The 25,933-nt window shown below is 49.8% G+C and overlaps 1 protein-coding gene across 1 annotated transcript in view; it reads left to right on the plus strand.

Moving 5' to 3' along the window:
• The window catches only part of LOC141173622 (mucin-2-like), a 212,298-nt gene extending 188,096 nt beyond the window's left edge, over positions 1-24,202 (plus strand). Inside the window, exons 48-50 of the mRNA XM_073657923.1 lie at positions 1,933-1,972; positions 23,066-23,189; positions 24,004-24,202. Coding sequence (XP_073514024.1) covers positions 1,933-1,972; positions 23,066-23,189; positions 24,004-24,202 — 363 coding nt within the window. The remainder of the gene's footprint in view (positions 1-1,932; positions 1,973-23,065; positions 23,190-24,003) is intronic.
• Positions 24,203-25,933: the final 1,731 nt, after the last annotated feature.

Consider the following 25,933-nt stretch of genomic DNA (forward strand, 5'->3'; position numbering starts at 1 on the left):
GCGAGTTGATGTTGGACGGGCTGCCATTGCTTCTGCAACAAGCTGCATTAGATGACTTCCTGGGAGAAATGACACCCAGGGTAGATACGGTTTCCCTTTATGCCAGTCCTTTCACCGAGCTAAATACAACTCTCAGAAAAAAAAGTTGTGGACTGGCTCCGTACTGTCCTTGGCCACATTCACCTGTCCACGTGTTTGTGGTTAGGCGGTCCTTCCCAGTAAGTGCACTGGGGAGGGCACGGGTAATGTTGTGGGACCCGTGCTTGTGGAAGGCGGAGACGATACCGGGAGAAATAGTGGCGGCTGGGGACCGAGTATGGACACCCGGCCACCGTCGGCATGAGGTTGTGAAAAGCTTCCGCCTCCATGAGCTTAAAAGGCCATATTTCAAGTGCAAGCAGCTGCCCAGAAATCTGGCAGTTTAGTGTTGCGGCCTGTGGGTGCGTGGGTGGCTGGCTGCATACTTGCACTTGCATTCCAAGTAGCTGAAAACTAAGCAGATGGTGGCCTCTATCATCATCATGGCCTCACCTCGGCACTATGAACTCTCCTGAAGGAGAAGCCAGGGCCCGCCGGAGGAGTCTCCTGTTCTCTGGTGGGCCCGTCCAACCCTGCCGAGAAGCAGCCCTGGCTAAGAAAAGCGTGGGGGAAGGTTCCCGGACACTCTATGGCTGCTTTTTTAAGGTGGATCGGCCATGCTTATGCATGTTATTTCTTAAACCGCATTGCAGATCAGGCCATTGTCCAACTCTGTATTCGTGATATTAAATGCGCAAAGAAAGATGTGTGTGTGTCAAAGCACCACCGACAAGTGCGAGTTGATGTTGGACGGGCTGCCATTGCTTCTGCAACAAGCTGCATTAGAGGACTTCCTGGGAGAAATGACACCCAGGGTAGATACGGTTTCCCTCTATGCCAGTCCTTTCACCGAGCTAAATACAACTCTCAGCAAAAAAAGTAGGGACAACTGAACGCTGCACTGGGACAAGGACGTGGACTTTGATTGTTGCAAGTCTGCAACGACAGGTGCATGGCGGGAGGCATCTTCGCACGCGCCAAGGATCACTTATGATGGGCACACTTTTAGACAGTGACCTGGGACTCAGAAATGCTTCTAGAGGTCTTCCCCATGCTGTTCCCATGTCTTTTCAGCACTGTATGCATGTGTCTGATGATGTGTCACACACTACATGGCCAGATAAGGTTGTAAAATGTTAAAATGACATTTCCCAGTGAATGCATTTGTCTTTGTTGAAAGCAATGCAAAAGTGCAAAAACGTATCAAAAACGCTACGTGTGAACATAGCCCAAGGTGTGGAGAAGTATTTTTGTTTTTGGTTATTTATTTAGCTTTATATACATTGTACATGTCATGGAAAGGATGTTCCTTAACATATTTCCCAGGAAAATCCATTTTGGTTTTGTTTTGGTATGTTTTATTGTGAGTCCGTAAAAGTGGCGTAATACCTTTGACAACGTTGTTCACAGCTGTGACCTGGGAGTCAGAAATGCTTCCAGGGGTCTTCCCCATGCTGTTCCCATGTCATTTGAGCACTGTTCCCATCGATTTGGGCAATTTTTAGGCCCTCTGCAGACCGCCGGGGGGAGCCGCCTGAAAAATGCTCGAGTTTCCCATAGACTTACATTGGGCTCGTTGCTCGGGTCGAGCACCCAAGTATTCCAATTTGCTCAACCCGAGCAACGAGTACCCGAGCATTTTAGTGCTCGCTCATCACTAGTCAGGACACTTTTTGGGTCAAACTTATCACTGACAGTCCAAAATGTACCAAATTTATTGAGAATCAAATGGATGGATGGATTTTTCAGCTGCAGAAATTTCTGCAATGAATCTGCTACACATGTAACTACATAATATCCTCTCATGATTCTGTATCGTATGTTGCATCATTATGTCCTTTTCTTTTCATGCAGGGAACCGTTAAACTGTTACCCAATGGCTGCTGTAAAGTATGTAAGTACTTCTAATAATGGTCAATGGAAAGTTACGTAGTATTTTTTAGATGATGATAAGCGCAAGATACATGATAGAACTTATACAAAAACACTACTCAAAAGAGAAATTACTACAACCAACATGCCTGGCAAGGGGAGATGTCAGGTAGTGATGAGCAAATTTGCAAGATTCTATTATTACAGATCATGTGAATTTGGCAGAGAAAACGATTTGCATTGAAGTTATTTGATTCAAATCGAATGTTCCTTATCATCATTTGGGGTCTTTCTAGACCCCAAAGCATAATACACACAGAGTGTAAGAAAAAAAAAATAATACTCACCTATCTGGTCATCTGCCCTGCCACTCCAGCCCACTGTCTAGTCCTCCGTCCTGCCTCTTCTTTCCTCCTTCCTCCGGCACACAACGTCCTCTTTGGTCACCTTCACTCTGTGAAAGGGCTTCCAGCATCAAGTAGACCTCTGATGTTATGCTGCACATTAGAACATCACGACGTGCGATTCTCAAGGCCTAGTCATCCCCTTGGGCAGAATCCTCGATGCAGAATGAAGACAACCAAAGAGGATGTCATGCCGATGAAATTAGTAGAGAGAAGGTTGTATGGAGCAGAGCACCAGAAAGTGGACTGAGCCGGAAACCGGTGAGTGATGAGGTGAGTATTGATTTTTTTTAACCTTTTTCCTTGCCCTCTACACTTCAACAAAAATGGGAGCTATCAGGTTTCCATTTTGCTGAATTTGCTTGAAGCAAATTGTAAAAAATTCAAATTTAGGAAAAACTTCCATTTAAAAATTTGTGACAAATTCAATTTGCCTTGAGCAAATGACAGGTCTGTTTGAAGTAAATGTCTAGCTATGAACAACAGAGGTCCAAAATTGTGTGCTGCTTAATTTGCTAATATAGCTACAGTACAGACCAAAAGTTTGGACACACCTTCTCATTTAAAGATTTTTCTGTATTTTCATGACTATGAAAATTGTACATTCACACTGCAGGCATCAAAACTATGAATTAACATATGTGGAATTATATACTTAACAAAAAAGTGTGAAACAACTGAAAATATGTCTTATATTCTAGGTTCTTCAAAGTAGCCACCTTTTGCTTTGTGATGACTGCTTTGCACACTCTTGGCAATCTCTTGATGCGCTTCAAGAGGTAGTCACCGGAAATGGTCTTCCAACAATCTTGAAGGAGTTCCCAGAGATGCTTAGCACTTGTTGGCCCTTTTGCCTTCACTCTGCAGTCCAGCTCACCCCAAACCATCTCGATTGGGTTCAGGTCTGGTGACTGTGGAGGCCAGGTCATCTGGCGTAGCACCCCATCACTCTCCTTCTTGGTCAAATAGCCCTTACACAGCCTGGAGGTGTGTTTGGGGTCATTGTCCTGTTGAAAAATAAATGATGGTCCAACTAAACACAAACCAGATGGAACAGCATGCCGCTGCGGTGGTTGGAACCAAAGATCTCAAATTTGGACTCATCAGACCAAAGCACAGATTTCCACTGGTCTAATGTCCATTCCTTGTGTTCTTTAGCCAAAACAAGTCTCTTCTGCTTGTTGCCTGTCCTTAGCAGTGGTTTCCTAGCAGCTGTTTTACCATGAAGGCCTGCTGCACAAAGTCTCCTCTTAACAGTTGTTGAAGAGATGTGTCTGCTGCTAGAACTCTGTGTGGCATTGACCTGGTCTCTAATCTGAGCTGCTGTTAACCTGCGATTTCTGAGGCGGGTGACTCATATAAACTTATCCTCAGAAGCAGAGGTGACTCTTAATCTTCGTTTCTTGGGGCGGTCCTCATGTGAGCCAGTTTCTTTGTAGCGCTTGATGGTTTTTGCAACTGCACTTGCAGTTTTCCCAATTTTTCGCACTGACTGACCTTCATTTCTTAAAGTAATCATGGCCACTCGTTTTTCTTTACTTAGCTGCTTTTTTCTTGCCATAATACAAATTCTAACAGTCTATTCAGTAGGACTATCAGCTGTGTATCCACCAGACTTCTGCACAACACAACTGATGGTCCCAACCCCATTTATAAGGCAAGAAATCCCACTTATTAAACCTGACAGGGCACACCTGTGAAGTGAAAACCATTTCCGGTGACTACCTCTTGAAGCTCATCAAGAGAATGCCAAGAGTGTGCAAAGCAGTTATCAAAGCAAAAGGTGGCTACTTTAAAGAACCTAGAATATAAGACATATTTTCAGTTGTTTCACACTTTTTTGTTAACTATATAATTTCACATGTGTTAATTCATAGTTTTGATGCCTTCAGTGTGAATGTACAATTTTCATAGTCATGAAAATACAGAAAAATCTTTAAATGAGAAGGTGTGTCCAAACTTTTGGTCTGTACTGTATGTAGTTTGGTTTTTCTACAAAGAGCACCACATCTCCTGCATAGGCCATCAAACTTCTTGGAAACTGATTTTGCATATTCCTTTCACCAGTTGCCCTAATGCAAAAATATTTTGCCTTAATACTAAGATAATGATAAAACTTAGCTTTTATGTTATTCTCTTATAATAAAATTAGTCTGTTCACAGCAGTGACATAATAATATATACAAATGTGATTAGTAAAAGTATCTCTGCTTATGGGAGATTAATATTATCTGTGTATTCCATGGACCATTTTGAGCAGCCATTTTTATTCTTCAGGCTGACTTGCCAGTGTATATATAACAGTTTGACATATCAGACATCCTTCAATCACACCAGCAGTCTGCTGATAGACACTCGTCAGTACGACTGCTCAATAGCATTTCCAAAGTCCAGTCCACAAGAGTCATAGACTCCATCCTGTACCAACGCATCTTTCTTCCTCCATAGGAGAGGATGTGTCCCAATATGGCGACTACTTGGCTACCTTAGTAGGTACAATGCCATATGTATTCTCTGCCTCTTGCTTTCCTTTACTTTTCCCTTCCATTACCTATCAGTTAAAACTCCACACCATCCTGACATGCTTCTTGGTCCAGGCCTCAGTACTTTTTCTTTCCTTTCACTTCTTTTAGGCCTCCTGTCTGCAATTCGGCTTCCCTCTGCTTCTTTCCTCTCCACAGAATCTTACTATCTGGGTCTTTAGTCTCCCTCTTGCCAAACAAATACCCATAAACATGCCAACTATCAGACATTAGATCTGGTGCTTCTGGATGCTGGATCCTATCTTCATCACTACCAGGAAGTCATACCATGTGTCCCCATGTAGCTCCTCCTATTCTTGGCTCCTCTTGACTATTAACTCTGTCTATCCCTACTAACTACCTATTGCTGGGCAGAATACAACTACATCACATGACAATACAGATTACTAAACATGCAATACACTAAATGAGCAACACAACAAAATGCATTATTTCAGCACAGATTATTCAAGGTGTGTACTGCATCTCCACCTCTTTACACCAAATTTTATATTCAGAAGAGGAGAAAATGGTACAATTTTTGACTGAAATTTATGTCTACTCCTAACAGACATAGATATATTTTCCTCAATTAATTCCTTCCGGAATTGAAAGTGTATTGTAACATCCCTGGTGGCGTGCTTGCATAGTGCACCACCTCCCACTATGCAAGACCGCAATCTTACCTGTCAGTCCAGCCTGCAAATCTTGCTCCAGTTCATGCTGTGTGCATGCCTCTTGACTGACTGCTTAGGGCGGCGGCCCGGTTACTTCCTGATTCTTATAGCTGCTGTGGGCGCACCCCTAATGCGTCTCCAGCCTATTGCTGTGAGTCACTGGATATTTAAACCCCCTCCACCCAGTAGGAGGTGCCTGACCAACACTAACATTCAGTGTGCTCCTTGACTCTGAAGTTGCCAGGTCCAGTTCTGCTTCTTGTCTGTTTCCGCCATCTATGGGGGCTGCATAACCAGACCTGTTATCTGTGACTTCTGTCCGTTTCCGCCATCTCTGGGGGCTGCATACCCAGACCTGTTATCTGTGACTTCTTGTCCGTTTCCGCCATCTCTGGGGGCTGTATACCCAGGCTCGTTCTTGTGTCTCTTTGCAGTAGCAGTTCCTGTCTGAATTGTATCCTAGCCTGTTACCTGTTTGTCTCTATGTCCATACCTTCCCTTTTCCTGCAGTATCTGAACCTGCACCTAACTCCAACTCGTTGTCTCTGTACTTCTGTTTGTGAGTTTTGTGTCCACTCGCTACTTCATAGGAAGTACCTTGTGTGTATCTGGTTCTGCTTGTCCCTTTTCCCTTCCTCCATATCTTCCTGTATTTTCCAGTCTGTTCCATGTGAACAGAGCCCTGTCCTCTCTGCCTTGCCCACTGCTCCGGCGGTTTCCCTCTGCTCTGCCTTACCCACCGCTCCGGTGGTTTCTCTCTGCTCTGACTTGCCCACTGCTCCGGCGGCTTCCCTCTGCTCTGCCTTACCCACCTCTCCGGCGGCTTACCCCTGCTCTGCCTTGCCCACCGCTCCTGCGGTTTCTCTCTGCTCTGACTTGCCCACCGCTCCAGCGGTTTCCCTCTGCTCTGCCTTACCCACCGCTCCGGCGATTTCTCTCTGCTCTGACTTTCCCACCACTCCGGCTGCTTCTCTCTGCTCTGCCTTACCCACCGCTCCGGCGGCTTCTCTCTGCTGTGCCTTACCCACCGCTCCGGCGGCTTCTCTCTGCTCTGACTTACCCACCGCTCCGGCGGCTTCTCTCTGCTCTGACTTGCCCACCGCTCCGGCGGCTTCTCTCTGCTCTGCCTTGCTCACTGCACCAGCAGTTTCTCTCTGCTCTGACTTGCCCACCGCTCCGGCGGCTTCTCTCTGCTCTGCCTTACCCACCGCTCCGGCGGTTTCTCTCTGCTCTGCCTTGCCCACCGCTCCGGCGGTTCCGCTCTGCTCTGCCTTGTCCACCGCACCTGCGGTTTCTCTCTGCTCTGCCTTGTCTACCGCTCCGGCGGTTCCGCTCTGCTCTGCCTTGCCCATTACACCTGCGGTTTTCGCTCCGCTCTGCTTGCTCACCGCACCAGCAGTTCCTCTCTGCTCTGCCTTGTCCTCCGCTCCAGTGGTTTCGCTTTACTCTGCTTGTCTACCGCATCTGCTTGTCTACCGCTGGGGAAGAAGATGGCTAATAGGTTGGAGGAGTTTTTAAACTAGAGACGGGGGGGGGGGAAACCAAGGAAATAGGTGGGCAAGCAAGGGGGAAGGGGAGAAGTGAATATAATGAGGGTGGAGAGGGGGGTGGGGATAGCACAGTTAGATCATTAGAGAAGAATAGGATGCTAAATAACCCCAAAGTTTTATCTTGCATGCTGACCAACGCAAGAAGCCTGACCAATAAGGCGGATGAGCTGCGGGCGCTTATATCGGAGGAGAGGTATGACATCGTAGGTATAACAGAGACTTGGCTAGACGATAGCTACGACTGGGCGGTAAATTTATTAGATTATAGTTTATTTGGAAGGGACCGGAAACAGGGGAAAGGCGGAGGAGTCTGCTTATATGTAAAGTCATGTCTAAAACCCAGACTAAGGGAAGATATAGGAGAGGGAGAAGAGGGGGTCGAGTCCATGTGGGTAGAGATAGAGGGGGCAAAAAATAATAATAAAATATTACTGGGGGTCTGCTATAAGCCACCAAATATAACAGAGGAGAATGAGAATCTGCTATTAGGACAAATAGACAAAGTAGCAAAACATAATGAAGTGATTGTAATGGGGGATTTCAACTACCTGGATATTGACTGGGAACCAGAAACCTGTAGATCTCAGAAAGGATAAAGGTTCTAGACAAATATTAAGGATAATTATCTCTCCCAACTAGTGCAGGAACCAACGAGAGGGAAGGCCGTGTTGGACTTATTATTGATTAATAGGCCTGATAGAATAACTGAGGTACAGATAGGGGGGCACCTAGGTAATAGCGATCATAATATTATCGACTTCAAAATGCCCGTCAGTAGGGTTATCAATAAGGGAACAACAAAAACATTAAACTTTAGGAGGGCGAAGTTTGATCAGCTGATAGAAAACCTTCAACTTATTGACTGGGACAAAGTACTTAATCAAAGGAATACGAATAGTAAATGGGAAACCTTCAAAAGAATTCTGAATACTCAGTGTGAGAGGTATATACCGTATGGGAATAAAAGGGCCAGAAATAAGAGGAAACCAATATGGTTGAACAAGAACGTAAAAGGGGCGTTAAATAGCAAAAAAGAGGCATTCAAGAGATTAAAACAGGAAAACAGTAAGGAGGCACTAATGTGTTACAAGGAAAAAACGAGAACCTGCAAAAAACAAATAAAAATAGCGAAGGAGGAAACAGAGAAACGTATTGCTAGGGAAAGTAGATCAAATCCCAAACTGTTCTTTACGTATATAAATAGTAAAAGGATTAAATCGGATAATATTGGACCGATAAAAAGTAAGGAAGGCAAAATCATAGAGAAAGATGAGGATAAAGCTAATCTATTAAATAATTTTTTTTCGACAACTTTCACAAAGGAAATAGAACTAACAGGAGAAATGAGAAGTGACAAGCTTAATCCTCCACTAAGTATGACAAATCTAACCCAAGCTGGGGTACAGAAACGCCTCAGTAACATTAAAATAAACAAATCACCAGGACCTGATGGCATACACCCACGGGTACTAAGGGAACTAAGTAATGTGATAGACAGACCGTTATATCTTATATTTAAGGACTCTGTTGAGACTGGGTCTGTACCACTTGATTGGCGACAGGCGAATGTAGTGTCAATATTCAAAAAGGGAGCAAAAAGTGACGCCGGAAACTATCGGCCGGTGAGTCTGACGTCTGTTGTGGGCAAAATTTTTGAAAGCTTCATTAAAGAGGCAATTACGGAGCATCTTGATGCTAATAATCTTTTAATCCCGAACCAACATGGATTCATGAGGAATCGCTCCTGCCAAACAAACCTGATTGACTTCTACGAGGAGGTTAGCTCTCGAGTAGATCAGGGGGAACCAGTGGATGTCGTGTATCTCGACTTCTCAAAAGCGTTCGATAGCGTGCCACATAATAGGTTGGTATACAAAATGAGAATGATGGGGCTGGGGGAAAATGTCTGCAAGTGGGTAGCTAACTGGCTAAGGATAGAAGGCATAGGGTGGTTATAAATGGAATATACTCAGATTGGGTAAGCGTCACTAGTGGGGTACCACAGGGGTCTGTACTAGGCCCAATGTTATTTAATATCTTTATTAACGACATAGTCAACGGGATAAATAGTAAAATATCAATATTTGCAGATGACACAAAGTTATGTAAAACAATTAATACAAAAGAGGACAGTGCAGACCTACAGAGGGATTTGGATAAGCTGGGTAGGTGGAGCATTAAATGGCAAATGAGGTTTAACGAGGAGAAATGTAAGGTCATACATATGGGAAGGAAAAATGGAAGTCACCAGTACTCACTGAATGGGAAATCATTGGGGAATTCAGAGATGGAGAAGGACTTGGGCATCTTGATTGATAGCAAACTAAATTGGAGTGCCCAAAGTCAGGCCGCTGCTGTAAGGGCAAACAGGGTAATGGGATGTATCAGAAGAGGTATAGCTGCAAAGGATGAGAACATTGTTCTTCCACTGTACAAAGCACTGGTCAGACCACACTTGGAATACTGTGCTCAGTTATGGGCCCCAATATATAGAAAGGATATAAATGAGCTTGAAAAGGTACAAAGGAGGGCAACAAAATTAATAAAGGGAATGGAGGGACTGCAATACCTAGAGAGGTTGGCAAAACTAGGACTATTCAGCCTGGAAAAGAGAAGGTTGAGGGGGGACATAATAAATGTGTACAAATATGTTAGGGGACAGTATAGAGATCTTGCCCGGGATTTGTTCAAAAGGAGGGATATTACGGTAACAAGAGGGCATTCACTAAGACTGGAAGAGAAAAGGTTTCAGCAGCAGCATAGGAAGGGGTTCTTTACGGTAAGAGCAGTGAAAATATGGAATTCACTGAGTGAGGAGACGGTAATGTCGGATTCACTAAACCAGTTCAAGCGGGGACTGGATGCATTTCTAGATACCCGGCAGATTTCAGCGTATACTTAAAAATAAAATAAAATAGTAGGTTGATACAGGGATTTATTCTGACTGCTGGTTTCAGAGTCGGGAGGGAATTTTTCCTCAGGTGAAGATTGGCTAAATCATTTGGGGTTTTTGCCCTCCTCTGGATCAACTTTAGCAATTACAGAACTAACAGGTCGAACTTGATGGACGCAAGTCTTTATTCGGCTTTACAAACTATGTTTACTATGTTTATCTGCGGCTCTGTACCTGTCTCCCAGTCTGTACTGGACCCTATTTTGCCTGCGCTCCAACCTGCTAGTACCTCCCGGTCTGCACTCCAGCCGTGCTTGCCAGTATCTCCCTGTCTGCATACCAGCCGTGCTTGCCAGTGCCCACCAGTCTGCATACCAGTGGTGCTTGCCAGTGCCCACCTGTCTGCATACCAGCCGTGCTTGCCAGTGCCCACCTGTCCGCATACCAGCCGTGCTTGCCAGTGCCCACCTGTCTGCATACCAGCCGTACTTGCCAATACCCACCTGCCTGTATGCCAGTCTAACCTGCCTGTTCCTGCATTCCCCAGTGTGGGTCAACAACTGTGACCGGGGTCTGACCTGGAGTCGCACCTGCTTCCTCTGCTCGGTTCCTCCTTGGTCCACGGAGTCGACTGAGCCGCCGTGCGACCTTGGTCGGATCGGGTTGATACTTAGTTACGCCCCTCCAGGCACTCCTCGGTTCATGGTACAGGGGGATCACTAATCACGCTCTCGCCAGTCAGTCCGGGCGCGAGTGACGCGCCCCTGGGCCTGTGTCGCGCTGCGTTGCGCACGCGGGAGCTTACCCGGAGCCGGATCTCTTGAGGGTTGTAGTCTCGTGGCGGCGACCCGGTCCGTGCCCAGGGAGTCAAACTGAGCGGCGATGTACTAGCAGTAGATGGTTGGTGACTACGCCACCCGTTGAATGCGGCTATGGAGCTGCCGCTGCAGGGCAGACCGCTGAGGCCGGTGGAAGGATGGTGCAGCGTGGATGGTATAACCCCCAACGGGAGGGGTATGGCCTCAGGGCAGCCGACGTGGATGATGGGGGTAGCAGGAACCACTCAGAGACGGTGCGGTGTAGTTCAGGGTCTTTACTGGTGACAAAGATAGACCCTCCCGGAGTACTTGCTAGTGATAGGGGCCTGGTCAGTCCTTGAGCAGATGGGATCTCCCCTGGCCAGGCGGAGTTGTAGGCCTTCCCAACTAACTGTACTCTTCTGGCTACCTTGCTAGAGGCGGGAATAAGTAGCCCACGTCCCTGAGTGTACCGTGTGGTGCTCACCCGTATGGCCGGTGACTCGGGGCCTTCTAATGGCTTCCGCTCCACGATGGCGGTGCTGGTCCCACGCGTGTGACCGTGCCTTTGGGCCTCTGGGCCAGAGGACCTGAAATCCTCTGCCGGACGGTTTCTGCTGCTGGGTAGGAGTTAGTCCCCACAGCCTCGGACTCCGGGTCCGGTAAGAAATCTTCTCAGTCAGGGCGAGCTCTGCAGCTGCCAGCCCCTGACTCGTTGTAACACTGCTCCCCACAGAGCTCCTGATGTTTCTTGCTATGCTGCTTCTCTTCTCTACTCTTGTTCTGTCTTCTTTCTCACTAACCCTGCCTCAGCCCCGGGTTTATATAGGGGAAGTCCTTCCCCTCCCAAGACTGGGCAGGAGGTGTGGCATGCACAGGATCCCTGACCAAAGGACCTCCCACCTGCTCTCAGACGTAATATCTCTATCACTGTGGCAACCAGACACCTGGGGTGTCACATTCCCCCCTAGTGAAATTTAGTACTCCGGGACTAAACATATTTTTTTAGAAAAACATAACAAGGTATAACAATAACAATACAATAAGAAAAACACATAAGATGGTTACGGCGTGTCCGCAACCGGGTGCAGTTTTGAAAAGCAAGGTGTCCATTTCACCAAAACAGGGAGACGTAACCAGGTAGGGGCCTGTCCTGCCCCGAGTCCTTAACAGTCTTTAGTCCATCCTGGGTTACGCTCCAACTATGTACAAGGATTCCCGGTAAATCCACCAAGGACTCCTAAAAAGAACTAGAAACACAAAATTATACACAAGCAACTATAAACAAGTAAACATTATAAGATAGCTTAAACATTTAGATCCTCCAACGTGCGGGTAGCTGGCCTCTAGTGGCCCTAGTGGACCTACGGAGCTGACTGTCTGGCCCTGAACTACAGGGTGTAGGAGCTGTCAAGGGTAAACTAGGCAGCTGTCTATGGGCCCTCTGGCTCACTAGGGGTATGGCAGGCTCACTATAAGCAGAGGGTTGATTTTCCGGGTCTGCTTGTGTAGAGTCTTCTGCCTCCTGGACCGGCTGTTCTTCCAGCTCTACCGGTTGCTCCGTAGGTTCTTGGGATGATGGTTGGAGGAAGGTGAGTACGGGTACCACAACTGCACCATTGACTTGAGTCCAAGACCGAGGGAAGTCCCCGAGCACGGTACTAACCATATCTTCCCTTTCCTCTACGGGTCGATGGTCTTCTTGTTCCTCTTCAGGGTTCCTCAGTTGTTCGGGACACTTCTTCAGGTGGTCCCGGGATACAATGGCTGTGGTTTCCCCTCCGTCTTTACTGATGGTACAGACCTTCGGGTTTTCGTGGCTTGAGGGCAGTACGGTGTATGGGTCCTTCTCCCACTGGTCGTCCAACTTGTGGAGCCGTCTCTTCCTCTTCAAGACCTGCTCTCCGGGTACCAGGGGAACAGCGGGAGCATACTGGTTGTAAGTTTTCTCTTGTCTTTCCCTAGCCTGACAGAGACTTCGCTCCACGCTCTCCTGTACTCTCCGGTACTGCTGCTGCCTCTCTGTGTCCCAGTCTGTTTCTGGTGAAGTGTCCTCGGGTGTCAGGACTCCCATTTCCAGGTCAACAGGTAACTTACCAGGTCTTGCCCTCATTAGGTAAGCCGGGGTACAGTTGGTGGAACCTACCGGGATGTGGTTGTATAGGTCCACCAGATCGGGCAACTTTTCAGGCCACAGACTGCGTTCTTCCAGGGGCAACGTTTTTAGAAGATCCATTACCACCTGGTTCATTTTTTCACAAAGTCCATTAGTCTGCGGATGGTAGGGTGTCGTCCTTATCTTCCGGCAGCCATACAGATTGCAGAATTCCTGGAAGACCTCCGCTTCAAAGGCAGGTCCCTGGTCCGTCAGCACTTGGTCCGGGTACCCGTGTGGACGGCAAAAGTGCTGCTGGAAGGCTCTAGCTGCTGTTTGAGCCATTAAGTCCTTGACGGGGACGACTACCAGAAACCGGGAGTAATGATCCACGATGGTTAACGCGTAGACGTAGCCACTTCTGCTTGGGGTCAGTTTTACATGATCCAAGGCTACCAGTTCCAACGGTTGCCGGGTGACGATGGACTGCAGGGGAGTCTTCTGGCTGGCGCGGTCCTTCCTTCTCAGGTTGCACGGGCCACAGTCTCTGCACCACTTCTCAATGGTTCCCCTCATGCCTACCCAGTGGAATCGCTCGCGCAGCAGGAACTCCAGCTTCTTCCACCCGAAGTGTCCAGCTCCGTCGTGGTATGCCTCCATCACCATGGCTGCGTCTCTTCGTGGCACCACTACTTGCCAGAGTAATTCATGCGTCCGGGAGTTAACCATTCTGCGGCACAACTTCCCTTTATAAAGGAACAGTCGACTCTTCTCTGCCCATAGTTGTTTGGCTTCCTCCGGAGCGTCTGGTTCAAGGCGAGCCTCCGGCCGAGTCAGCATCTCCTTCACCAGTCGGACGGCAGGGTCGCTGTCTTGCGTTTCCGCCCAGTTGTAGTGAGGTAAGGGGTTCAACGTAGCAGCCTGCTTACTCCTTACCCGGTGGGAATACTGGATAGTCCCATGACGGTGGAACGCAGGGAGTTCAATCTCTTCCAGTCCCTCCGGATCTTCTCCTTCGTCCGGCAGGTTGGGCATCCTGGACAGGGCGTCCGCGTTAGTATTGGAGCGCCCTGCCCGGTATTTGATTATGAACTCGTAGTTGGACAGACGGGCCATCCACCTCTGCTCCAGGGCACCGAGTCTTGCCGTGTCCAGGTGTGTTAACGGGTTGTTATCCGTGTACACGGTGAACCGGGAAGAAGCAAGGTAATGCTTAAAGCGCTCAGTGACTGCCCATACCACGGCCAGGAACTCTAGCTTAAATGAGCTATAATTCTCGGGGTTCCTTTCGGTGGGTCGCAGTTTTCGGCTGGCGTAGGCGATTACTCGTTCTTTCCCCTGCTGGATCTGGGACAGTACGGCTCCTAGCCCGATGTTACTGGCGTCGGTGTAGAGGATGAAGGGCTGGCTATAATCCGGGTACGCCAAGATTTCATCCCCCGTGAGGGCATTCTTCAGCTGGCGGAAGGACTCTTCTTCTAGCTCTTCCCATTTGAAGGGCGGTTTCTGGTTCTTGGCCTTCCGGGACTGGCCTATCAGGGGGTCCTGCATAGGCGCTTCCTTTTTGGTGAAACCGGGAATAAACCTTCGGTAGTAGCCTACCAACCCGAGGAACTGCCGCACTTCTTTTACGCTGGAGGGGCTTGGCCATCCCTTAATTGCGGTGATCTTATCGGGGTCGGGAGCCACTCCGTCAGCGCTCACCACGTGTCCCAGGTACTGCACCTTTGGTTTCAGGAGGTGACACTTGGAGGGTTTCACCTTTAGGCCGTAACTCGCCAGAGCTTCGAACACCTCCGCCAGGTGTTTCAGGTGGTTCTCATAAGTTTTGGAGTATACGATGACATCGTCCAGGTACAACAGGACCGTCTCGAAGTTTCTGTGGCCCAGACAGCACTCCATTAATCGTTGGAAGGTTCCTGGGGCGTTGCAGAGTCCGAACGGCATGCAGGTGAACTCGCTAAGTCCCATCGGGGTGGTGAATGCGGTCTTCTCCCGGTCCGCCTCTGCTACAGGAACCTGCCAGTACCCGCTAGTGAGATCCAAGGTAGAGAAGAAGTTAGCAGACCTTAAAGCAGTCAATGACTCCTCTATCCTTGGTAAGGGGTACGCATCCTTGTGTGTGATACGGTTGATTTTCCGGTAATCTACACACATCCTCATGGTGTTGTCTTTCTTTTTGACTAAAACTAGCGGGGCTGCCCAGGGGCTACAGCTATCCCGGATTACCCCAGCCTCCTTCATGTCTCTAAGCATCCCCTTGGCGTGTTGGTAATGTGCAGGGGGTACGGGTCGATACCTCTCTTTTATGGGAGGATGATCTCCCGTGGGGATGCGGTGTTCTACCCCCTTGACTCGCCCGAAGTCTAACGGGTGTTTACTAAACACTCTCTCATACTCTTGAACCACCCGGTAGACTCCCTGTTTCTGGTGGGAGGGAGTGGAGTCAGTTCCCAAGTGTAGTTGCTGACACCAATCCTCCATTACTTTCTTAGAGCCGTTACCTTCCTCCGGGTGAGATGGAGGCAAGGGTTCCACAGACTGTATAGAGTTTTGGTTGATGGTATATAATTTTGCTAGTGTGGCATACCGGGGCAGGTACACTTCCCTCTCCCCGATATTGATTATGCGAACGGGCACCCTCCCATGGCGTACATTGACCACCCCCCGTGCTGTCAAAATGGTGGGCCTACTGTCTGAGTGTTATGCACACGCCCGGGCTAAGCGGCGTGTGCGTGTGATTGGTAGTGATTCCACTGGACCGTGCCGGAGAGTGAATGCCTGGAGGGGCGTGACTAAGTATTCACCCGATCCGACCAGGGTCGCACGACGGCATACGACGCCAGTGCACCAAGGAGGAACCGAGCAGAGGGACCAGGTGCTACTCCAGGACAGACCCCGGACACGGCTGTTGACCCACACAGGGGAATACAGGAACAGGCTGGTAGGCTGGCACACAGACTGGTGGGTATAGGCAGGCACGACTGGTATGCAGGCAGGCGGGTATGCAGGCAGGGGGGTAAAGGCAAGCACAGCTAGAGTGCAGACAGGGAGGCACTAGCAGGTAGGAACACAGGCGGGATAGGGCCCAGTACACACTGGGACTCAGGAACATTACAGGCAGAGGGGTACAGGCAGGGCAGGACAGGACTGCCGGAGCAGCGGGCAGAAGCAGGGCAGGACAGGACTGCCGGAGCAGCGGGCAGAAGCAGGGCAGGACAGGACTGCCGGAGCAGCGGGCAGAAGCAGGGCAGGACAGGACTGCCGGAGCAGCGGGCAGAAGCAGGGCAGGACAGGACTGCCGGAGCAGCGGGCAGAAGCAGGGCAGGACAGGACTCTGTTCACACGGAACAGACAGGAAGGGAAAGACAGAGCCAGATACTCACACAGTACTAGCAGGGACAACAAGCAGGAGTTAGGTACGAGTTCAGACTCTGCAGAAAAAGGAAGGGAACGGACATAGAGGCAAAACAGGTAAAGGACAGGAGAAAGTTCAGACTGGAACTGAGTGTACGGAGGAGACCGACACTGCAGAGGGATACAGGAGCGGGTCTGGGAATACGGCCCCCAGAGAGGCGGAACGAACAGGCAAGGAGCGTGTTCAGACAGGACAGACCAGACACAGGAGCGGGTCTAGGAAATCGGCCACTAGAAGGCGGAACGAACAGGCAAGGAGCGTGTTCAGACAGGACAGACAAGAGAACACAGAAAGGACTCAGTTCAGACACGGGAACTAATACCGCAAAGCAGGAGACATACAGGACTTAGTTCAGACACGGGAACTAATACCGCAAAGCAGGAGACATACAGGACACAGTTCAGACACGGGAGCTGATACCGCAAAGCAGGAGACATACAGGACTCAGTTCAGACACGGGAACTGATACAAAAAGCAGGAGACATACAGGACTCAGTTCAGACACGGGAACTGATACAAAAAGCAGGAGACATACAGGACTTAGTTCAGACACGGGAACTAATACCGCAAAGCAGGAGAAATACAGGACTCAGTTCAGACACGGGAACTGATACAAAAAGCAGGAGACATACAGGACTTAGTTCAGACACGGGAACTAATACCGCAAAGCAGGAGACATACAGGACTAAGTTCAGACAGGCCTGGAAATACAGCCTCCAGGAAAGGCAGACAAGGAAACAAAGACGGGACCTGGCACCTTCAGAGTGCAAGCACACACTGAAGGAAAACACTATGCTCAGGCAGGGATAGAAGGGAGCTGCTGAGCTATATACCAAGTGTCAGACAGCAATAGGCTGAGGACGCACAAGGGGTGTGACCCACAGCAGGTACAAAAAGCAGGAAGTGATCGGGCGCCGCCCTTAAGCAGCAGAGACAGACACAAACAGACAGCATGGAGGGAAGCCAGAGAGACATTCTGGACAGGAGATCAAGTGCGCGCTCCTGCACAGTGGGAGATGGACCACTATGCAAGGACGCCGCCAGGTATGTTACACTGAGTAAACTGGTTCTACCATTGCCTGGTAATCTCTACCTCTCAGACCAATAGCTGCCCGGCACCAAATCATCATTTCACTTTTTGGGGGCATGGCAATAGGGAGAGGGTCACACATTCTTACGCTACCAATCTCACCGCCGGAGAGTTCCACCTGTTGCCGTCGCATCAGTGCCCGGATCTCTTTCTGGAGCACTCGCTGCTCGCCGGAGCTGGCGTTCTTGGCAACCTGCTGTAGAAGGAAAATCACCTCTGCAAGACAATTTTCAATTACATTAGTTCCTAGAGTTATTTTTGGGTGACTCTCCTGTTTGTCAATGTCTACAATGATCAGTCCCTGTGCTGCCAGTTCGACTCTACCGATTTTGATGGTCACCTCTTTAAATCCGATCTGTGGCACGGGCTGGCCATTGCTGGCGATGATACTCAAGTCGTCGTCAGGGTAGCGGGTAATATCCGAGTCATTCCAGTACTGCTTAAAGAGCACGTACGGGATGGTGGTGACCTGTGACCCGGTGTCCAGTAGGGCACTCATGGGAATGCCATCCAGTACCACAGGCAAGACTGGACGTCCTCCCACATATCTGTCGCGCCAGTTCGATGGGCCTGGTGATCTTTTTCCTGGGGGTTGGCCCTCTACCCCAGGTTGTGCCCGTTTAAAGAACAGTACCTTTCCATATGTCCGGGTTGATTGCAGCGGCGGCAGATGGGTCGTCCGTCCTCGCTGTATCGGTCACTGGGTCTTCCTCTGGCCGGTGGGGTCCTCCTTGGTCGACGCCACGGGATGTCCTCCGGTCCGGATGCCAGCTGGATCTTCCCTGGGGTGGAAACCTGTAAAGACTGCACAGTTCGGGTTAGCGCAGCAACGCTCTTAGCTAGCTCTTGGACCTGATGGCGTAGGTCTGGAGCCGGGTCATTGTCCAAAGCCTGCGCATCAGCTCCCACAGGCCCTGCCGACAATGGCGCCGCCTCCTGGTGGTAAGTGATAGCTGGGCGCCTGTGGGTCACAACGCCACCCGGTGCCGGTTCTCGGAGCACCCGGATGGCTCTGTCCTTGAACTGTGCAAAGTCCAGATGGGGATCCTGTAAGGCCATTGCCCGCAACTGGGTTCGGTGGGCATTGCAATATAAACCCTCTATAAATTGTTCAGTCAACAGCCTGTCCTCGTTTCCCACCCCATCAGGGTCGGTCTGCTTTATGGCCCTCAGGGCCTCTTGTAGGTTTAGTGCATAGTCCCTTATACTCTCATGCGCTCGCTGCTTGCACCCGTAGAATCTAAGCTTAATCTCGGCTGAGGTGCGGGTATCAAAGGTGTCCTTCAGCCGGGTTAGTATCCCTGCGACAGTCTTCCTCCCAGGTGGCCAGGATTTTACTTCACTTTTGGCTGCCCCAGTTAGTTGGGCCACCAGGATGCTCACTTTTTGCTCTTCTGTGAGGGGGTACACCTGGAAGAGGCTATCCAGCTTTTCTCTAAAGTCATGCAGGGTATGTGACTCCCCTGAGTACTGGGGTAGCCAAGCTGCTCCCGGGATATAGGGCATGGTGAAGGGCATAACTGCAGCAGCGGTGGCGCTGGCGGGGGTTGAGGCAGTGAAGCTCTCCTCCGTATCCGACATCTTCCTCCCCCCTAGTGGACCGTGGCCTACCTTGCGATGATCCTGTTCCGTAGGCCGCGGCTCCGCAGTGGATCGTCAGGGTTGAGGACCTTCCGTCGCGCTCCGGTGACGTCGGCGTCTGCTGGGCTCCTTCCAGGACCTTACGCAACGTCCGGACGTGAGGCGGGGCTTCAGTTCTCGCGCGCTTTCGGAGTCCACGCCCCTCTTCTTCCCGCGCGGCGTCCTCAAGATGGCGTCCAATGGCGGGAAAACTCCACGGATGGCGGGAAGAAGGTCGAAGATGGCGCCGGATGGCGGGAAAACTTCGCGGATGGCGGGAAGAAGGTAGAAGATGGCGCCGGATGGCGGGAAACCTCCACGGATAACGGGAATCTTCACCACTGGTAAGTTTGAACAGTCTTTGCTTTTCAGGCACGCAGTACCCGGTGGTTGCGGGCACGAAATCCTGCCGACTACGCCAAAGTTGACGCGCCCCTGGGCCTGTGTCGCGCTGCGTTGCGCACGCGGGAGCTTACCCGGAGCCGGATCTCTTGAGGGTTGTAGTCTCGTGGCGGCGACCCGGTCCGTGCCCAGGGAGTCAAACTGAGCGGCGATGTACTAGCAGTAGATGGTTGGTGACTACGCCACCCGTTGAATGCAGCTATGGAGCTGCCGCTGCAGGGCAGACCGCTGAGGCCGGTGGAAGGATGGTGCAGCGTGGATGGTATAACCCCCAACGGGAGGGGTATGGCCTCAGGGCAGCCGACGTTGATGATGGGGGTAGCAGGAACCACTCAGAGACGGTGCGGTGTAGTTCAGGGTCTTTACTGGTGACAAAGATAGACCCTCCCGGAGTACTTGCTAGTGATAGGGGCCTGGTCAGTCCTTGAGCAGATGGGATCTCCCCTGGCCAGGCGGAGTTGTAGGCCTTCCCAACTAACTGTACTCTTCTGGCTACCTTGCTAGAGGCGGGAATAAGTAGCCCACGTCCCTGAGTGTACCGTGTGGTGCTCACCCGTATGGCCGGTGACTCGGGGCCTTCTAATGGCTTCCGCTCCACGATGGCGGTGCTGGTCCCACGCGTGTGACCGTGCCTTCGGGCCTCTGGGCCAGAGGACCTGAAATCCTCTGCCGGACGGTTTCTGCTGCTGGGTAGGAGTTAGTCCCCACAGCCTCGGACTCTGGGTCCGGTAAGAAATCTTCTCAGTCAGGGCGAGCTCTGCAGCTGCCAGCCCCTGACTCGTTGTAACACTGCTCCCCACAGAGCTCCTGATGTTTCTTGCTATGCTGCTTCTCTTCTCTACTCTTGTTCTGTCTTCTTTCTCACTAACCCTGCCTCAGCCCCGGGTTTATATAGGGGAAGTCCTTCCCCTCCCAAGACTGGGCAGGAGGTGTGGCATGCACAGGATCCCTGACCAAAGGACCTCCCACCTGCTCTCAGACGTAATATCTCTATCACTGTGGTAACCAGACCCCTGGGGTGTCACACGAGCGTAACATGTATCACTAAGAGCAAGTGCACACAGCGGTATTTAGACGCTGGTGCAGCTGCCGAGTTATTCCAAGTGAAGCCACTTTAATGAAATGCCGGAGGTCCTTTTGTTGAAGCGGCTTCTCCAACGGTCTTGACAATGTTCTTGCGGCGACTCTTTCACTCCACGCTATGAAGTGTAGAAGGCCGGCCTCCTAGTGGAAGCCAACCAAAGAATGAGCATGTCACTTATTTTAACAGCTTCAGGGTTTCCAAAATTTGAAGTGGTTAAAAGAAGTGACATAAGACGGAACATGTGCACAGCCATCTCTTTTAACATTGCCGTGCACTATGTTCAGGGCCGGCTCCAGGTTTTTCTGGGCCCCGGGCGAAAGAGTCTCAGTGGGCCCCTTTAATACATACCACGATTCATGATGCACAGATACCGCAGAGAAATATATATATATATATATATATATATATATATATATATATATAGATATGTATATATAGTACAATGCAAAGATTTCACTTCTTACATTACATGAGCGATATCTATTGTAAATTCCACAATAGCTCAGAAACTGGCGAATCGCTCCACACAGAATACTGGCCCCTATATAAGGCCCCATACGGAATACTGGCCCCCATATAAGGCCCCATACGGAATACTGGCCCCCATATAAGGCCCCATACGGAATACTGGCCCCCATATAAGGCCCCATACAGAATACTGGCCCCCATATAAGGCCCCATACGGAATACTGGCCTCCATATAAGGCTCCATATGGAATACTGGCCCCCATATAAGGCTCCATACGGAATACTGGCCCCCATATAAGGCTCCATACGGAATACTGGCCCCCATATAAGGCCCCATACGGAATACTGGCCCCCATATAAGGTCCCATACGGAATACTGGCCCCCATATAAGGCTCCATACGGAATACTGGCCCCCATATAAGGCTCCATACGGAATACTGGCCTCCATATAAGGCTCCAGACGGAATACTGGCCCCCATATAAGGCTCCATACGGAATACTGGCCCCCATATAACGCTCCATACAGGATACTGGTCCCCTTATAAAGCTCCATACAGGATACTGGCCCCCATATAACGCTCCATACAGGATACTGGTCCCCTTATAAAGCTCCATACAGGATACTGGCCCCCATATAATGCTCCATGCAGGCTGTTACCCCCCACATAATGCCCCATACAGGCTGTCAGCCCCCTTATAATGCTCCATGCAGGCTGTTACCCCCCACATAATACCCCATACAGGCTGCCCCCCCCCTTATAATGCTCCATGCAGGCTGTTCCCCCACATAATGCACTATGCAGCCTGTCCCCCCCCCTTATAATGCCCCATGCAGGCTGTCCCCACCCCTTATAATGCCCCATGCAGGCTGTCACCCCTCCTCTTTATAATGCCCCATGCAGGATGTACCCCCCCTCTTTATAAGGTCCCATGCAGGATGTCACCCCCCCTCTTTATAATGCCCCATGCAGGATGTCGCCCCCTCTCTTTATAATGCCCCATGCAGGATGTCACCCCCCCTCTCTTTATTATGCCCCATGCAGGATGTCACCCCCCCTCCCTTTATAGTGCCCCATGCAGGATGTCACACCCCCCCTTATAATGCCCCATGCAGGATGTCACTCCCCCCTTATAATGCCCCATGCAGGATGTCACCCCCCTCTCTTTATAATGCCCCATGCAGGATGTCACCTCTCCCCCCTTATAATGCCCCATGCAGGATGTCACCTCTCCCCCCTTATAATGCCCCATGCAGGATGTCACCCCCCCTCTCTTTATAATGCCCCATGCAGGATGTCACCCCCCCATATTATGCCCCATGCAAGATGTCACCCCCCCATATTATGCCCCATGCAGGATGTCACCCCCCCCCATATTATGCCCCATGTAGGATGTCACCCCCCCCATATTATGCCCCATGCAGGATGTCACCCCCCCTTTATAATGCCCCATGCAGGATGTCACCCCCCCATATTATGCCCCATGCAGGATGTCACCCCCCCCCCCCATATTATGCCCCATGCCTCCATACATTAAAAAAATCAAATACTCACCTCCCTCCTCCTCACCTGCTGCAGCTGCTCGGGTCCGGACTCCAGCGTCGCCGGCGACTTCCCGCTCTGCGCTCCTTGTGACGACTCAGGGAGGGCGCGGTGGAAAGATGTCACCGCACCCTCTGACCTGAGACGTCACAGGGAGCGCAGAGCAGGAAGACGGCGGATCTGCGGAGGCACGGGGAGAGGTAAGTATCCGGCTGCGGGGGCCCTGAGCAAGCGGCGGAGAAGGGCGGGCGCTGACACTGCTCTCCTCCGCCCATAGCCCAGCAGGGTGCGCCACCGCCAGTGGGCCCCCCTGCCTGCTCAGGGCCCCAGCACTTGCCTGGTTGCGCCGGGTGCTGACGCCGGCCCTGACTATGTTCATTGTTTGATGTACTTTTGCAGCGCTTTTTCAGGTGAATTCCTGGTGGATTTCTGGGCCTTAGACAGGCCTATGTAAGTATGGACCAATGACTATAAATTTCTGATCTGCAAAGAATAGGAAAGGAATTGTATTGACCTGGCTTACAAATCTTTAAAAATGATCTTAATCTTCTAGGTGTCAAAAAGACGGTTTCCTGCAAGCTGTATGAGTACTATGATTATCTGTCATACAACAACTGTCGCACAGCAGACTTGGTGAAGATATCTGGTTGCATTGGGTCATGTGAAACATTTTCCACGTAAGAATACAGTTCATCTATCTGTTTTTATTAGCAGTTTTTATTAGCAGCATGAATCGGACACCAACTGTGTTATTGCAGCCATATATTTTTTACTTTCCAATGCTATGATGTTCTGGAGAAACCATACTTTGATAAGTCAGCCAAGGACTATGTGTCTTAGATGACTAATCCAAGGCAGATCTCCAATGGCTTCTACCCTCCTCACTCCCTTAGACTGACTAGTTTCTCCCTATACAAACATATATGAGAAGTCACCAGGGACTTGCCTTGGAATAGTCATCTGAGTTGAATGGTACCTGGCCAACTTTTCAAACTATGTTTTTTTACTGGGGTGTTTCAGAGTAAAGCATACCTATCTGCAATAGCGCAGCCAGTCTCTGATTCATACTGCCATAGTTTGGTGACCGGTTCCCTCTAATCTCGATTATATTTAGTGTCCCTATAGACTTTACACCAGAGATTTGTTTATGTGGAACTCTTGAGGTGGAGCTCTGGTTACATCATGACAAGGTCTTTCTCCATGAGGTTCTTTTCATGGCCAAAAAAATGATAGCGATGAGATGGATGGGAGAAAGATCTGCCTCAGCGGAAAATAACTGGGAAAAATATCAATATATTCTACAAAAATATGGGAATTTCAAAAGATATGGGGAAGTGGTGTGATTTATTACTAACACAATATAGAAAGCCCCTCTGCTCCGCAGCCAGAAGCCACATATTGGTGGGGGGGCTGTTACAGGTGGTTTTTGAATTGTACTTTCCATTTTATGAGAACGATTAGTAAAGTAAATTGATTTAACAATTTTTTCAGTTACTCTTCATCGACCAAAGCCATGTCCCATAAATGTGCCTGTTGCCAGGAGGTGCAAACCAGACAGAAACATGTCATGCTCCAATGTTCTGATGGGAGTCAGGTAGAGCATGAATACATTGCACTGGAGAAATGTGACTGCGTGAATACAGCATGTGAACCAAAGAAAGCAAATGAAGAAGAAATGACATTAGCATAAACACAACTTTAAGAAAGAAGAAAAACTTTGTAAAATTATCTGTAATTTGACATTCTAGCCACTTTATGCAATGTCTTCATTTTGAATATTAAATCACTTATTTCATATTTTATTGTGTGCAAGCTCGATTAACTGATATGTAATGTTACAGTGAGTTGGGCTTAATGGAACATGCACTTATGTACGATAAAGCAGAAAGTTACTTTTTAAGCTACGGTGCAAGGTATTATTTTGCTTAGGCTTTGGAACCTCTACAACCACCAGAACTCTTGCCATTTCCAGGAAAACATGCCAGTGGATTTGCTTAAAATTCTCTCCCTGAGTTACGTAGTTGGTGCTGATATACAAAAGGCCATAAAGATCTGAGGAACAAGGGGTTCAAGGTTAAAGCGAGTCGGACAGCATAAAAAGACTGGCCACACCAAGGGTGCACCGATCGCATGTCCTTTGTTCGACCAAACAGTTTAAGTGCACTTTTCCACCTACTGTACTTGTTTTGCATCTCTATCCACCCATTCTTCCTTGATTGGCAGCTCTGTTTTTACAGTAGCCAGAGAAAGATGGATATAGATGTAAAACAAGTACTGTATTTTTCGGACTATAAGACGCACTTTTTTCCTCCAAAATTTTGGAGGAAAATGGGGGGTGCGTCTTATAGACCGAATGTTGGAGGGGTGTATATATATGTGGGGTGTGGGGGGAGCGGTAGCAGTGGAGGAGCGGGGCACAGGAGGCAGCCGCCGCCCACTACAGCCTACACTGTCATATTCATGCTCCTTAATAGCAGCACACAATGTAGCCACGCTGCGGCTCCTGCTGCTGCCAGAATCGCCTGTGCCCGCTGTTAAAGGGCATGAATATTCAACCTCTCTCCACGCCCATGGGTGTGGGGAGGGGTGAATATTCATGCCCTTTAATAAGCGGGCACACGCAATAGCTGGGCAGCAGCAGGAGCCGCAGCACGGCTACACTGTGTGTCGGCTATGAAGCAGAGTGAAGTCACTGCTCCCCGCGCACACAGTCCCAGCGTGGGGAGCGGTAACTTCCGGAAGCTGATCTCTCCATGTGAGCCCCGCATGGCAGTGACGCCATGCGCGGCTCACATGGAGAGATCAGTGCGGGCAGACAGGACGCAACGCTGGAGGAGAGAGAAAAAAGGTGAGTATGAGTGTTTATTTTCTTTTTATGTGCAGCCTGATGGGGATTAGGGGGACCATGCATAGTACGATAAGGATAGGGAGGCCATACATACCAGGGTAAGGATGAGGAGGCCATACATACCAGGGTAGGGATGAGGGGAACATACATACCAGGGTAATAATGAGGGGGCCATACATAACAGGATAAAGATGAGGGGGCCATACATAACAAGATAAAAATGAGGGGGCCATACATACCCGGATAAATCTGAGGGGGGCATACATAACAGGGTAAAGATGAGGGGGCCATACATACCAGGATAAGGATGAGGGGTGCCATGCATACCAGGACGGGGATGAGTGGTGCCATGCATACCAGGATAGGGATAAGGGGTGCCATGCATACCAGGATAGGGGTTAGGGGTGCCATGCATGCCAGGATAGGGATTAGGGGTGCCATGCATACCAGGACAGGGATGAGGGGTGCCATGCATACCAGGAAGAGGGATGAGGGGTTCCATGCATACCAGGATGGAGGGGTTCCATGCATGCCAGGATGGAGGGATGCCAGGCATACCAGGATCGGGATGGG

The sequence above is a fragment of the Phyllobates terribilis genome, unplaced genomic scaffold (genome assembly GCF_046119375.1).
Source record: "Phyllobates terribilis strain yellow unplaced genomic scaffold, ASM4611937v1 Scaffold_13__5_contigs__length_258822181, whole genome shotgun sequence".
NCBI classification, from domain to species: domain Eukaryota; kingdom Metazoa; phylum Chordata; class Amphibia; order Anura; family Dendrobatidae; genus Phyllobates; species Phyllobates terribilis.